Source organism: Stegostoma tigrinum, chromosome 4, assembly GCF_030684315.1.
Source record: "Stegostoma tigrinum isolate sSteTig4 chromosome 4, sSteTig4.hap1, whole genome shotgun sequence".
NCBI classification, from domain to species: domain Eukaryota; kingdom Metazoa; phylum Chordata; class Chondrichthyes; order Orectolobiformes; family Stegostomatidae; genus Stegostoma; species Stegostoma tigrinum.
In genome coordinates, this window is record NC_081357.1 from 94,192,975 (window position 1) to 94,209,677 (window position 16,703).

At 44.0% G+C, this 16,703-nt stretch overlaps 1 protein-coding gene across 2 annotated transcripts in view; it reads right to left on the reverse strand.

Moving 5' to 3' along the window:
- The window catches only part of galnt2 (UDP-N-acetyl-alpha-D-galactosamine:polypeptide N-acetylgalactosaminyltransferase 2), a 121,635-nt gene extending 105,697 nt beyond the window's left edge, over positions 1 to 15,938 (reverse strand). The window contains exon 1 of one of the 2 annotated variants that reach the window (XM_048530529.2): positions 15,738 to 15,938. In XM_048530529.2, the coding sequence (XP_048386486.1) occupies positions 15,738 to 15,833 (96 nt within the window). In that variant the 5' untranslated portion in view covers positions 15,834 to 15,938. The remainder of the gene's footprint in view (positions 1 to 15,737) is intronic. The other variant, XM_048530528.2, reaches the window with a different exon arrangement.
- Positions 15,939 to 16,703: the final 765 nt, after the last annotated feature.

The window sequence follows — 16,703 nt, forward strand, 5'->3', positions numbered from 1 at the left end:
AATTCGTTTGTTTGTATGGCTTGCGCTCGTGTATCGATGGGAATTGAAAATTTGCAGTACATATCAATACAGTTTCTAGATTCTGATGTACTCCCATTGTTAGTTGGTGTACACTGATGGTCAACTATGTAAAAAGAACACAGCCTTCTTATTAAACTGGCTTCAAATAGGTCCAGAAGATTCACTGCAATTGGATAAACTCAGCAGCTGGGAAGCACCTGTAGGGAGAAAAACAGTATTAAATTTCAAGTCAAACAGTGAAGAGAGGTGAAACAATAATGGATTTCAGGAAGAACTCTAGTCTGATTCCTTTATGAAAATAGTGGATGATTATGTGAATAGAAACAATGTGCAAAGATAGGAGTAAAAGGCAGAAGAACAGCATTAAGTCACAATGTTGATTTGGACAGCCGGTGCAGAACATTAGGCTGAATGGCCTCCTCCTTTACTTAAAGCCTTTGTGATTCTGTGTAAAGTATATTTGAGGAAGACATAGGAGCATGGGGCTGTGTGGGTCAAAAATAAGATATTTTAAATTTATTTTAAAAGATTAAAAGGAGTAAAATAATAGATTGAAGTAAATGGCAGTCAGATGCGGGTTCCTGTGAACTAAGCAGCCAGTGCTGTGGGAGGCCTAACTACAGCCTGCTAGGCACATAAGCTATTCACTTTTGTAGATATTTCTTAATCAACCTGTTCTGATTGTGTTCAAAGTGTCAACACTTTGTTAATGGGTTTTTCCATTATAAGTGTTTACATAGGGAGTTTCCACTGTAAATGCTGACAATGGATTGTGAAAGTAGTGATTAACGTGATATCATCAAGAAACTTGGGTAATCATGAAACCTTTCATGATACTGTATGAAAACAGTAAAAGTATTTGAAAACCAGCATACTCAGCAAAAACTTCAGGGCAAAATGAGCAATTTATCAGTTGTTTTCTTTTTAAGGTGGCATCTAAGTTGTTCTTACAAATTTAGGAAATACAACAGTTTTGACTAGTTTGCTTTTGGTGAAAGGGATTCTACAACCAACCAGCAACACTAGTTTAACAGGTGGATCCAGCTAATCTATATCTTTACGGCTTTACAGAAAAGCTTTAGGCGAATACCATTGTGGAGCAATGACATTGCGTACAAACGCATCAGCCATTGCTCAACAGTACCACCTACGTTTGAGTCACAAGTAGGGGGTTTACAGATAAGAGTTAAAAGGAACTGCAGATGCTGGAGAATCCAAGATAACAAGAAGTGTAGAGTTGGATGAACACAGCAGGCCAAGCAGCATCTTAGGTACAGAAAAGCAGACTTGAGCACATAACAGAGATAATGGGAACTGCAGATGCTGGAGATTCCAAGATAATAAAATGTGAGGCTGGATGAACACAGCAGGCCAAGCAGCATCTCAGGAGCACAAAAGCTGACGTTTCGGGCCTAGACCCTTCATCAGAGAGTCTGATGAAGGGTCTAGGCCCGAAACGTCAGCTTTTGTGCTCCTGAGATGCTGCTTGGCCTGCTGCGTTCATCCAGCCTCACATTTTATTATCTTGAGCACATAACAGCCTGTTGTTCCTATTGCTAGTACTAAGGTTGCACTGCAGTGTCACAGTTGCTGTCTTTCAGTTGAGAAATTAAACAAAACACCATTCAGGTGGATGTAAAAAATTCCACAATATTATAAAAGAGAAGCATATAGGTTCTCCACGGTGCCCTGCACAATGGAGCCTTTGCACCACTAATAAGCATGTGGGCTCTTCAAATTGAAACACAATCTTACTCCTCCGTAATAACAAAATGTGAGACTGGATGAACACAGCAGGCCAAGCAGCATCTCAGGAGCACAAAAGCTGACGTTTCAGGCCTAGACCCTTCATCAGAGAGGGGGATGGGGTGAGGGTTCTGGAATAAATAGGGAGAGAGGGGGAGGCGGACCGAAGATGGACAGAAAAGAAGGTAAGTGGAGAGAGTATAGGTGGGGAGGTAGGGAGGGGATAGGTCAGTCCAGGGAAGATGGACAGGTCAAGGAGGTGGGATGAGGTTAGTAGGTAGGAGATGGGGGTGCGGCTTGGGGTGGGAGGAAGGGATGGGTAGGAGGAAGAACAGGTTAGGGAGGCAGAGACAGGTTGGACTGGTTTTGGGATGCAGTGGGTGGAGGGGAAGAGCTGGGCTGGTTGTGTGGTGCAGTGGGGGGAGGGGACGAACTGGGCTGGTTTAGGGATGCGGTGGGGGAAGGGGAGATTTTGAAGCTCGAGAAGTCCACATTGATACCATTAGGCTGCAGGGTTCCCAAGCGGAATATGAGTTGCTGTTCCTGCAACCTTCGGGTGGTATCATTGTGGCACTGCAGGAGGCCCATGATGGACATGTCATCTAAAGAATGGGAGGGGGAGTGGAAATGGTTTGCGACTGGGAGGTGCAGTTGTTTGTTGCGAACCGAGCGGAGGTGTGCTGCAAAGCGGTCCCCAAGCCTCCGCTTGGTTTCAGCAATGTCGAGGAAGCCACACCGGGTACAGTGGATGCAGTATACCACATTGGCAGATGTGCAGGTGAACCTCTGCTTAATGTGGAAAGTCATCTTGGGGCCTGGGATAGGGGTGAGGGAGGAGGTGTGGGGGCAAGTGTAGCATTTCCTGCGGTTGCAGGGGAAGGTTCCGGGTGTGGTGGGGTTGGAGGGCAGTGTGGAGCGAACAAGGGAGTCACGGAGAGGGTGGTCTCTCTGGAAAGCAGACAGGGGAGGGGATGGAAAAATGTCTTGGGTGGTGGAGTCGGATTGTAGATGGTGGAAGTGTCGGAGGATGATGCGTTGTATCCGGAGGTTCGTGGGGTGGTGTGTGAGAACGAGGGGGATCCTCTTGGGGCGGTTGTGGCGGTGACGGGGCGTGAGGGATGTGTCACGGGAAATGCGGGAGACGGTCCCACAACACATCCCTCACACCCCGCCCCCGCCACAACTGCCCCAAGAGGATCCCCCTCGTTCTCACACACCACCCCACCAACCTCCGGATACAACGCATCATCCTCCGACACTTCCGCCATCTACAATCCGACCCCACCACCCAAGACATTTTTCCATCCCCACCCCTGTCTGCTTTCCAGAGAGTCCACTCTCTCCGTGACTCCCTTGTTCGCTCCACACTGCCCTCCAACCCCACCACACCCGGCACCTTCCCCTGCAACCGCAGGAAATGCTACACTTGCCCCCACACCTCCTCCCTCACCCCTATCCCAGGCCCCAAGATGACTTTCCACATTAAGCAGAGGTTCACCTGCACATCTGCCAATGTGGTATACTGCATCCACTGTACCCGGTGTGGTTTCCTCGATATTGGGGAAACCAAGCGGAGGCTTGGGGACCGCTTTGCAGAACACCTCCGCTCGGTTCGCAACAAACAACTGCACCTCCCAGTCGCAAACCATTTCCACTCCCCCTCCCATTCTTTAGATGACATGTCCATCATGGGCCTCCTGCACTGCCACAATGATGCCACCCGAAGGTTGCAGGAACAGCAACTCATATTCCGCTTGGGAACCCTGCAGCCTAATGGTATCAAGGTGGACTTCGAGCTTCAAAATCTCCCCTTCCCCCACCGCATCCCTAAACCAGCCCAGTTCGTCCCCTCCCCCCACTGCACCACACAACCAGCCCAGCTCTTCCCCTCCACCCACTGCATCCCAAAACCAGTCCAACCTGTCCCTGCCTCCCTAACCTGTTCTTCCTCCCACCTCAAGCCGCACCCCCATCTCCTACCTACTAACATCATCCCACCTCCTTGACCTGTCCATCTTCCCTGGACTGACCTATCCCCTCCCTACCTCCCCACCTATACTCTCTCCACCTATCTTCTTTTCTCTCCATCTTCGGTCCGCCTCCCCCTCTCTCGCTATTTATTCCAGAACCCTCACCCCATCCCCCTCTCTGATGAAGGGTCTAGGCCCGAAGCGTCAGCTTTTGTGCTCCTGAGATGCTGCTTGGCCTGCTGTGTTCATCCAGCCTCACATTTTGTTATCTTGGATTCTCCAGCATCTGCAGTTCCCATTATCTCTCTTACTCCTCCGTAGCTTTCTGACTGACCATACAATTTGCATTTGTGTACTCATAAAACAGGTGAGCAAAAACAACTTACTCCAGCTATAGTAGGAACTTTTCTGAAGGGTCTAGGCCTGAAACATCAGCTTTCCTGCTCCTATGATGCTGCTTGGCCTGCTGTGTTCATCCAGCTCTACATGTTGTTTTCTCTGTTACTCCAGCTACGTTTTGGTGGTCACATGTTTTGCTTCTTGAGTTACAAAGTTGTGGGTTTTAGTCTCAGTCCAAAGACTTAAACACGTAATCTAGGCTGATGCTCACTGAAGACCATAAGAAATCAGAGCAGGACTATGTCATTCAGATCCTCAAGCCCACTCCACCATTCAACAGGAGCATGGCTGATCCAACATACCTCACGTCCACTTACCTGCCTTATCCCCATAATCCTGATTGCCCCACTGATCAAGAATCTGTATATCTCAGCCTTTAATATACACAAGGACTCTTGCCCCCCCTACCGCATGTGAAAGGAGCTCCACACTCTCAACACTTTGAGAGAAGAAATTCCTCCTTATCTCAGTCTTAAGTTGGCATTCCTTCATTCTAAGGATATGCCTTCTGGTCCTAGTCTCTCCACGGAGAGGACACACTCTCTCAGCATTTACCCTATCAAGCCCTTACGAATCCTACATATTTTGACAAGATCACCTCTCATTCATTGCCAGTGGCACGGGGGAAACGCGTCTAAGCTCTGATCAGAAGATTGTAGGATTGACTCCTATCTGGTTCATATGCAACAAATAACTTTGGGTGGCAAAGTGGCTAATTGGTTACGTGGTTACCACAGCTGCCTCACAGTAACAGAGACCCGGGTTCCATTTCACACTGAGTGACTGTCTGTGTAGAGTTTGCACACTTTCTCTGTGTCTGCCTGGGTTTCCTCCATGTGCCCCAGTTTCCTCGCATAGTCCAAAAAATGTGCAGATTAGGTGGAGTGGCCATGCTAAATTACTGTAGTATCCAGGGAAGTGCAGACTAGGTGGATTAGCCATAGGATATGTAGGGGTTACAGGGATGGGGTGGGGGGTGGGTATGAGTGTGATGCTCTTAGGAGGATCAGTGTGGACTCAATGGGCCAAATTCTCCGATTCTTGTAAACTCACGAGTAGAGTCCCAACCCAGTTAGCCTTTATTCATAAGTCAATTCCCCCATCCCGGAAATCACCATAGCGTACCTTCTCTATACTGCCTCCAATGAAAATGCTGTATTCCCTGAAATAAGCGGGCCAAACCAAATACTCTAGGTGTGTTATCACCAGCATTTTGTACAGTCGCAGTAAGACTTCCCGATTTTTATCCTCCAACCTTCTTGAAATAAGGGCAAAATGCTTTAGCCTTCCTGTCTGCTAGCTTTCCGTGTTTCATACTCCCAAGTCATTTTGTGTTGCAGCTTTCTGCAGTACACTGGGAGGGCTACATGCCAAAGGGGTTTTCTTTTACATGATATATCAAAACATTACAGTGGACTTCTTTGCTAGTCCAGGCAGGCTAAATGCAGGGCAAATGTTTCTCCTAGTTGGGGAGTCAAGGGTTACAGAATACAAGGTAGGCTATTTAGGACTGAGATGAGGAAGCATTTCTTCATTCAGAGGATGGTCAACATATGGAATTCATTAAATTAGCTGTGGAGGCTGTGTCACTGAGTGTATTCAAAAAAAAATTATTTTAGCTATTAAAAGCATCAAGAGAAATGGGAGAAAGCAGGATTAAGGTATTTAGAAAGAAGATCAACCATGATATACCGAATGGCCTATTTCTGCTCCTAGCTTCTACATTCTAATATTGTGCAAAATTCTCCAAATGTAGTCTCTCCAGTGCCCTGTTTAACTGAAGAATAACTCTCTACCTTGTATTCAATTCCCCCAAAAATAAGTGAGAATATTCTGTTAGTTTTCCTAATTTCTTGCTGTTCATACATTCTTGCCTCTTGCAATTCATGCACTTGTGTACCAGATCCCTCTGCACCTCAGAGTTCCCTAATCTCTCACAATAATATGCTACCTCTTTATCCTTCCTGCCAAAACAGACGATTTTAATTATTTTCCCACATTATTTTGCATTTGCCAGATCTCTGCCCACTCATCTAACTTCTCCCTCTCTTTTTGTAGTCTTCCAAGCCCTCTTCAAAAACTTATCTGCCTTTGTGTCATCAGCAAATGTGGCATTCGTACCTTCTGTCCTTTCTGTGGAACATAGGAACAAGAGTAGGCTGTCCAGCTGGTCAGGCCTGTTTAATCATTTAATACGATCATAGGTGACTGACCACTTCAACAATTTTAACCCACACTAGTATAGTAACATTTCATGCCACTGGTAATTGAAAATATGTGAATAGGAAAGGTTCAGAGGGATATGTGCCAAATGCTGGCAGTTTAGAATATCTAGTGGGCATAGACAAGTTGGACCAAAGGGGGTCTGTTTCTATACTGAATAACTATGACTCTACCTAACAATCTCCACCTTAAGCAGACTCAAAGACTGGACTTTCACAGCCCTCTTGGTTGGAAAATTCCAAAGATTCACAACCATCTGCATAAACAAATTTTCATTTCAGTTCTGAGTGACACTCCCTCTTATTTTAAATTGTGTCCCCTGGTTCTATATTCAACAGGCAAAGGAAATATCTTACTTGCATCTACCCTGTCTATCTCTTTATGCAGATTTCAAGGAGGTCACTTCTCATTTTCAAAACTCTAAAGAACACAAGCCCCAATTTGCCTAACCTCTCTTCAAAGGACAGGCATGACATCCTGGCAACAAGTCTGGCGAACCTTCGTTGCACTCCCTCTGTGACCATGGTATCCTTCCTGAGGTAAGGAAGCCAAAAGTGCACAAGCATATTCCAGGCGCAGTCTAACCAAGCTTAGTATTGTGCTGGAGTCACAGATTTGTTACAACATAGAAGACCATCCAATCTATTGAGAATGAGCTTATATTTGCATCCTCAAGTCCTGAAGGTCATCTGGAAATAAAAATTCAGTAAAAGTGACAAAAATTATAGAACTGTTATTAAAACTCAACCGTACACTCATGCCCATTATGTCATTATTACCTAGTCTAGAATTCCACTACAGCACCAAAGTAGTTGACTATTAATTTCCTTCAAAAGGTTCCTTATGGGGTTCCCAGTTGTATCAAACTGTAAAACACCACACTGACTGGAGTAGTATTGCTGCAACTAGGAATGGGTGATTAGAAACATCAAAAGTAGAAGAGGATTTAAGTCTTTCCCCAACTGAGCTCACTCCGCCATCGAACAAAATCACATCTGGTTGTTTTCTCAAGATGAAATTCTCCCCTTTTCCTTGATACCTTTAGCTTCTGAAAGTCTACTTCTTCCTTAAAAATATTCAGTGACTTCACTTTCACAGCTCTTCTGTATAGAAAACTGAACAGGTTTCTCACCCATGGAGCGAAGAACTTTCCCACCTCAATCTGAAATGACTTGCCACATATTCTGAGACCATTACCCTCCTCTCTGGCCAGAGAAAACATTGTCCCTGCAACCATATCAGAAATGTATACATTTCAATAAAATCCCCTCTCATTCTTCCAATTAGAGTGACTACAGGCTCACTCGACCCAATTCTCTTAAGACTAACCGACCATCCCAAATATCAGTCTGGTGAACCTTCATTGCTATCTCTCTACAGCACGTATATCTTTTCCACTAAGGAGTCCAAATGGCATGCAATACTCCCGGTGTGTTCTCACCAAGATCCTATACAGCTGCAATAAAACTTCCTTGTTCCTGCTGCGGTGAAGACAAACAAACCATGTGCATTCGTAACTGCTGACTATACCAGAATGTTTGCTTTCAAAGACTAGTGTACAAGAACACTCAGTTGTTCAAACATCAATTTTTCCCAATCCAATACTATTTAAATAGTTGTCTGCCATTCTGTTTTTCCTACATTTATTCATATTATACTGCATGTGCCATATATTTTCCCACTCACTCAACTGACTAAATCACCCTGAAATCTCTTTACATCCACCTTACCACCTAACTTTGTCATTGGTAAGCACAGAATTGTTACCAGAGATAATGGAAACTGCGGATGCTGGAGAATCCGAGATAACAAAGTGTGGAGCTGGATGAACACAGCAGGCCAAGCAGCATCTCAGGAGCACAAAAGCCGACGTTTCGGGCCTAGACCCTTCATCAGAAAAGGGGAATGGGGAGAGGATTCTGAAATAAATAGGGAAAGAGGGGGAGGCGGACCGAAGATGGACAGAGGAGAAGATAGGTGGAGAGGAGAGTATGGGTGGGGAGGTAGAGAGGGGATAGGTCAGTCCGTGGAGCATGGACAAGTCAAGGGGACGGGATGAGGTTAGTAGGTAGGAAATGGAGGTGTGACTTGAGGTGGGAGGAGGGGATAGGTGAGAGGAAGAACAGGTTAGGGAGACAGGGACGAGCTGGGCTGGTTTTGGGATGCAGTGGGGGAAGGGGAGATTTTGAAGCTGGTGAAATCCACATTGATACCATTGGGCTGCAGGGTTCCCAAGCGGAATATGAGTTGCTGTTCCTGCAACCTACAGGTGGCATCATTATGGCACTGCAGGAGGCCCAGGATAGACATGTCGTCTAAGGAATGGGAGGGGGAGTTGAAATGGTTCGCGACTGGGAGGTGCAGTTGTTTATTGCGAACCGAGCGGAGGTGTTCTGCAAAGTGGTCCCCAAGCCTCTTCTTGGTTTCCCCAATGTAGAGGTAGCCACACTGGGTGCAGCGAATGCAGTATACCACATTGGAAGATGTGCAGGTGAACATCTGCTTGATGTGGAAAGTCATCTTGGGGCCTGGGATGGGGGTGAGGGAGGAGGTGTGGGGACAAGTGTAGCAATTCCTGCGGTTACAGGGGACGGTGCTGGGTGTGGTGGGGTTGGAGGGGAGTGTGGAGAAATGTTACACTTGATTCTCTTAAGCAAATCATTGAAATATTTTGTAAACAGCTAGTCTCCCTGCAGTATAATAAAATGTGAGGCTGGATGAACACAGCAGACCAAGCAGCATCTCAGGAGCACAAAAGCTGACGTTTCGGGCCTAGACCCTTCATCAGAGAGGGGGATGGGGAGAGGGAACTGGAATAAATAGGGAGAGAGGGGGAGGCGGACCGAAGATGGAGAGTAAAGAAGATAGGTGGAGAGAGTATAGGTGGGGAGGTAGGGAGGGGATAGGTCAGTCCAGGGAAGACGGACAGGTCAAGGAGGTGGGATGAGGTTAGTAGGTAGATGGGGGTGCGGCTTGGGGTGGGAGGAAGGGATGGGTGAGAGGAAGAACCGGTTAGGGAGGCAGAGACAGGTTGGACTGGTTTTGGGATGCAGTGGGTGGGGGGAGAAGAGCTGGGCTGATTGTGTGGTGCAGTGGGGGGAGGGGACGAACTGGGCTGGTTTAGGGATGCAGTAGGGGAAGGGGAAATTTTGAAACTGGTGAAGTCCACATTGATACCATTAGGCTGCAGGGTTCCCAGGCGGAATATGAGTTGCTGTTCCTGCAACCTTCGGGTGGCACCATTGTGGCACTGCAGGAGGCCCATGATGGACATGTCATCTAGAGAATGGGAGGGGGAGTGGAAATGGTTTGCGACTGGGGGGTGCAGTTGTTTGTTGCGAACTGAGCGGAGGTGTTCTGCAAAGCGGTCTCCAAGATGACATGTCCATCATGGGCCTCCTGCACTGCCACAATGATGCCACCCGAAGGTTGCAGGAACAGCAACTCATATTCCGCCCGGGAACCCTGCAGCCTAATGGTATCAATGTGGACTTCACCAGTTTCAAAATCTCCCCTTCCCCTACTGCATCCCTAAACCAGCCCATTTCGTCCCCTCCCCCCACTGCACCACACAACCAGCCCAGCTCTTCCCCCCCCACCCACTGCATCCCAAAACCAGTCCAACCTGTCTCTGCCTCCCTAACCTGTTCTTCCTCTCATCCATCCCTTCCTCCCACCCCACGCCGCACCCCCATCTACCTACTAACCTCATCCCACCTCCTTGACCTGTCCGTCTTCCCTGGACTAACCTATCCCCTCCCTACCTCCCCACCTATACTCTCTCCACCTATCTTCTTTACTCTCCATCTTCGGTCCGCCTCCCCCTCTCTCCCTATTTATTCCAGTTCCCTCTCCCCATCCCCCTGTCTGATGAAGGATCTAGGCCCGAAACGTCAGCTTTTGTGCTCCTGAGATGCTGCTTGGCCTGCTGTGTTCATCCAGCCTCACATTTTATTATCTTGGAATTCTCCAGCATCTGCAGTTCCCATTATCTCTGATACTATTTCAGTCTCCCTGCAGTACCCCATTTTCTACTTTGTAAATGACCCATTTATTCATACACTTTTTTCTGTCCGCTAACCAATTCTCAATCCATGCCCGTATTATCACCAATTCTATGTGCTTTGATTTTACACGATAGTGTCTTAAACGAGATTTATCAAAGTTTTCTGAAAATCCAAATGTATCACATCCACTGGTTCTCCCTCAGCTTACAGTTATACCCTTTATAAAACTCACAGTATCTTTGTCAAACACAATTTCCCTTTTATAAATCCACATTGATTTTGTGCAGTACCGTAGGTATTTTGTAAGGGCCCTATTATCACATCCTTTGTCAAAGACTCCAATATTTTCCCTACTAATGATTTTAGGCTAACTGATCTCTAATCTCCAGGATTGTTACAGAATTGACAGAATTTTGGAATGTGACAACAACACATGCACTATTTCCATGGCAACCTACTTTAATACCCTCAGATGTAGATTATCAGACCGTGGGGGTTTATCAGCCTTCAAACCTCAAATAAGAATGGCCTACATCACGTTTAGCATTTGGATGGCTTACTATTCAAGCATTGCATGCAGCAAGGTAATTGATTCATTGCCTGCTAGTTCTTCATCCAGAATAATCTCCTTTGACAGCTTTTTCATCAGTGGTGGCTCGCCCAAGTCAGAATGGAAACTGATCCTGCACTGTTGACATTATCCTGAACAAAGGCTGGCCCTCTAGCCCACTGGGATAACCAACTCATTCGATATTGCCAGTGACACCAATGGTCTGACTACAAACAATACAAATGGTTTATAACTTCAAAGAAGTAAAAAATCAAAATCAGCACCCTATTTGTCCTCCACACAGTCCATATAGCACTATGTCTAATCCTGTTGGCACAGTTTAAAAAGGACTGAGTGAGGAAGTGAATTTAAAAGCATTACATGTGACAATGCATATTCTCACTTCTTTTAGAAAAAGAACACAAATCAAATACTATTTAAAATATTTTTCAGTACAACCATGGACCTGTGACAAAAATGGGATGGATAAAGAACCAGAGGTTGACAGTCTAACTCCAGTGGTCATAGTATTAAATGAGAAATAAATCTTACAATTGCTCATCTCAAAGCAAATATAAACAAAGAAATTGAAATTGCATTCATAGAACACCTTTCACAACGTCAACCCAAAGTGCTTTACAGTGCTTTTCACTCTTGGATTTGCTGACACTATATAATGTTGGAAATTCAGCAGGTACTTTACCCACAGTAACTGGGACTGATCCATTTGTTTCAGTGACACTGGGTGAGGGATCAATTTTGTCACTGGAGAAGAACACTATTCTTCTACAAAACAGTACCAGGAGATCTCTTACGTCCACCTAACTAGGCAGAACGGTCTCAGGGTAAAATCTAATCCAAAAGAATGTCAACCTGGATAATGTTACTACATACGCTAACACTACTGTTTATATAGGTGGTCAAAGATGTATTTAATTACACATAATCCTTTTTCCTTCTGATCTATTATTATGCCCTCAGAAATATTTTATTTAGTTTATGGGTGTGGAAATACTCACACTAACCAATAACCAACAGACAACTAATGGTAACTAACAGAAACCTAAAGATACTTGCTTTACTCACACAAATATGATATATAAAGATCTGTCTTTCCATGAATGGCCACCTTGTTACGGTGGAGAGGCTTGAGTGTTCTGTTGATCCTGAGTGAGATGTGCCAGGGGTTCTCACCTCCTGGCAGGGCCACCCATGACGTGAAAGAAAGGAACCAGACAAAGTGCAATCCAAAACAAGTACTCAATGGTGATTCAGGTCAAAAATATTTGTGTGATATCAATGACTGTGATGGCAGGTGAAGGCAGCAGCAGAGATTCCCAATTGTCAAAGTTGCCTTTCCACTGGAACTGGATCTACATTCCGTCATGGACCATATATGCTGATGTGCGACAGCATTCCAACTTTAAAAATGTGTCTAGCTAGTGGAATTCAACCCCATCACACACAACACAAGCGCTGTAGTGATCAAGGAGAGCCAATGAGGCTAGGACTAGGCAATCTGGAAGTCCCTAGCTTTAGATCAGCATGTAGGAGGTGAAGTTTGACTAAGTCATTTTGCTCTTGCAATATGAACAAGCATTTCAGCAGTTTTCTTCATGACTGAGCAGCCCTCTTCAGGATCCACTCTGGTCATCCCTCGTCACAGGGAAGGTGCTAGAAGATGTGCCCTAAATATGTTCTGTTTCAACCTGGCTGGAATTCCACATCCAGTAGGCTCATTTATCTGTGATCTAAAAATCAAAGTCAAACTCAAACTTGGAACCTGGAATATATAAAACTTCATCAGCAACACGTAAAACAATCCTTCAGAACGAAGAACTGACCTTGTCGCCTGTGAACTCAGATGCTTCAACACTGGTATTGCTGCCCTGCAGGAGACTTGATGAGCAGGCGAAGGGCAGCTGAAGGAAGGTGGTGGTGGTGGTCACACCTTATTCGGGAAGGGAAAACCCGAGGATCAAGTTGCACAGAAATACTAGGCCCTGTGTCAATTCCAATTTTAAAAATAAGCACAGAAAGACTTGCATTTTTCTAGCACTTTTCACAACCACCACATCTCAAAATGCTTCACAGCCACTTAAACGCTTCTGAAGTGTAGCCACTGCTAATAACACAAGAATACTACTGTCAATTTGTGCCCACCAAATTCCCAGAACCAGCAATGTTAAAGCAACTAATAATCTGTAGTCTTAATTGTAGTCTAATGAATAAATACTAGTTAGGCCACCAAGGATAATTCTCCTTCTCTTCTTCAAAATAGCAATATGAGATCTTTTACACCATTTAATCAGATGGATTGGGTCTTGATTTAATGTTTCACTCAAGAGGACAAAATCCCCAGAGTGTAGCATTCCCTCAGTGTTGGCGTATCAGCATAGATTTTTGTACACAAGCCCTAGAGTGGGAACTTGTGACTCAGAAACAAGTGTACTACCACAAGTGAACCACTTAAAAATTACACACAGAAACTGTAACTTTGACATACCAGCCAAAATTTACAAATAATATAAAACTACTCAAAATAGGGGCATGTGTGGTGAAGGGAGGAACTAAATATTAAGAGATTATTTGACCAGGATCCATTGAGACAATGTCCAGTCCTGAAGCTTTGAGCCAAGATTAAAGAGATTCCATGGTAACAGTGAAATTGCTAGTTAACAATTATTGGCAAGACAAGTTTACAGATCAGAAGGTAATTATAACTTCTAACTCTTAGCCCATGAAACTGTCTTACCTTCCTTTTGTTTAATAGATATTCTTGTACTGTGAGGCCAGATGTCTAAATTACACAGCACACCCACACAAGTCTATCACTCAACCTATTGTTAATCGAAGACTCAATTCCAAAATGGAAAAAAATCAAAATATTAATTAAAAAGAGGATAACTGCAGTACTCTGGGAGGGAAAGGATTTAGGTATTCTGGTACATAAGTCACAATAAGTTATTACAGCACATGATCAAGAAAGTCAATGGGGTGTTATTCTTTGTAATAAGAGGAATTGAACAAAAATGGATATTATGCCTCAGTTACAGGTCATTGAGGAGACCATAAATCAAATACTGTGTACCAGTTTGGCTTCTTATTTAAGGATGGATGTAAATACATCGGAGTTGTTCCGGGGGAGATAATAAGGCGTGTAGCTGGATGAACAGATCAGGCCAAGCAACATTTTAGGAGCAGGAAGGCTGACATTTCGGGCCTAGACCGTCCATTATCTCTGCTCCAGGGAGGTTTACTGGAACAATATCTGGAATGAGCAAGTTGCCTTATGAGGATAGGCTGACAGGCTGGGCCTAATTTTATGAAGTTTCGAAGAATGAGGGGTGACTTGAATGAAGTGCTTAAGATGTTGAATGGTCTAGATAAGGTCACTTGTGGATCGGTTTCAATGTTGCCACTGTTTTAAACTTAGGGGCATCTTTCAGGACAGAAATTAGGAGAGTTTTCTCACTCAGAGGGTACTGCAACTTTGGAATAGTGCCTCAGAAGGCAGCGTAAATGGTATCAATGAATACTTGTAAGGCAGGTGAATAGATTCTCTGAATAAAGCCTTTTCATTCTTGAATTTATTAACGACCACCTTAAACTTATGGTATAAAAGCAAAATACTGCCAATACCGGTAATCTAAAACAAACAAAGGGTTGGAGAAACACAGCAGTTCTGTAGAACAGCTCTGAAGAAGGGTCAACGGACATGAAACATTAACTTTGCTTTCTCTCCAGACCTACTGAATTTCTCCAGCAATTTCTGTTTTCGTTTCAGATCTTCAACATCTGCAATTCTTTTGTTTTAATTTGTAACAATAGTTTCCTAATAAAACTGCAAAACAATAAAGCCAGTGAAATGTTAATGTCAAAATACAAATATCACACTTAAGCAGTAAAAGCAATCCATGTCAAGATGAAACTTGACATATATATCAACATAATGTTGACACAACTATAGCTAAATGTCATTTATTGCATCTTTCAAAATGACTGGGAAACCCTGGATCTTATGCGCAATTCTGTTTTGGTATAGGTAGTGTACTGAATGCTTTAATGATTGTTTGGGTGTACTAGTGAAGTCTGAATGTTTGTAAGTCATCCAACGAAGGTCTCAGCAACTCACTGACTTTTTAAGACTGTGTATTTTCCTACAAATTGAATGCACGTCTGAGTGTATGACAGTACTGCACCAAATGTCAGAATGAACATCTGACAGGTTCAGTAAATTAGCATCTGACAGAGTTACAGTAACAGTGTATGTTTGAATACATATCAATGAATGTTTAGTGTTCCAGCTAATGTCACAGGATTCCATCAAAAATAAGACAATTCACTGGTTCATATCTTCCAGGTATACAGACGAGTGCTTGAACAAAATCCAATTTTATGCAAAATGTTTTAATTTTATCTAAGCTCCGCTGCGTAAGCAAGTGCTCTATGTACGCAGACCTCTGTTTTTATGATTGCACTTAAGTGGTCTACCATATATTCCAGTGTGTACGCTTTAAGTGTTCCCATGTGTACAGAACTGTCCCTGTACGTATAGTGTGTTGAGTGCTCTCCTGCTTGTGTAACATATGTGTCTTCTGTATCTGTATGGTGTGGGGTCTTGTGTGTGCAGTCAGTGTGAATGCTGCTATGTGGGTAGTATCTATGAGTGATCTATGGATGTCCTTGTGAGTATGAGCAATTTGCTCCAGTCCAATGTCTGGGACGGATCCAGCGGCTCGCATTATTGCCTGTTAGGTTGGAAGCAGAGGCCCAGTCACTCAACCAACCGCACTTCAGATTAAAAAAATCAATTCTTACCTTCCGGCTCGTCCCGCTGCCCAGGTAAATGTAATAAGCGATCCCCAAAACCCAGAGGAAGGCGAAGCACAGCAGGATTCTGGACTTCCTTCTCATAGTTTTGAGCAGAGCGCGAATGAAGAGACTAAAGCAAAGAAACAGGCCGTGTAGGCACTAGCGACGAAGGGACGCTCAGCATCCATCAGCGAAGAGCCGCGCAAGCGAGCGCCTGGGCGAAGGTCAAAGGGTAAAGGGTACGTAACTGCAAGTATACAGTACGTAGGACAAAGAGACATCGACCCATAAACCAGTGATAAACTGGAGTTTCTCACACACAAAATAATAATGAAGGAACCAATACAGCAGTGCATCGAATGAAACTGATTCTGAGTTGTACGTAATAGTGAAGAAGTTGAATTCTACGTTGTATATAATAAGCTAATTTGCTTTACATTTAATAATGAAGAGACAAATTAGAGATTGTATATAATAGAAAATTAACTATGCATTATATATAATTGTAAACGAATTACACATTGCATACAATGATAGATAAATTCGTTGTATATAATAACAACATTTATTATGGTGGAAAAAAATTAGGCATTACATATAATGGAGAAATTAATTATGTGTTGAACATGAAACTAATTCCACAGTGTACATTATAATAATGAAGAAACTTACTTTGCATTGCATATAATACTAAACTAATTCAGCATTGCATACAATATTGGAGAAATTAGTTATGTTTATACACTATATAATGAAGCTGAGCTCTTACAGATAGTGGAATCAAGGGTTATGGGGATAAGGCAGGAACAGGATACTGATTGTGAATGATCATCCACAATCAGTATCCTGAATGGTGGTGCTGGCTTGAAGGGCTGAATGGTCTACTCCTGCACCTATTGTCTATTGTCTATACATTTTTGTCAATATTGACAAAACTTATTACGCATTGTGTTAGGGACCAATGGATAGTAG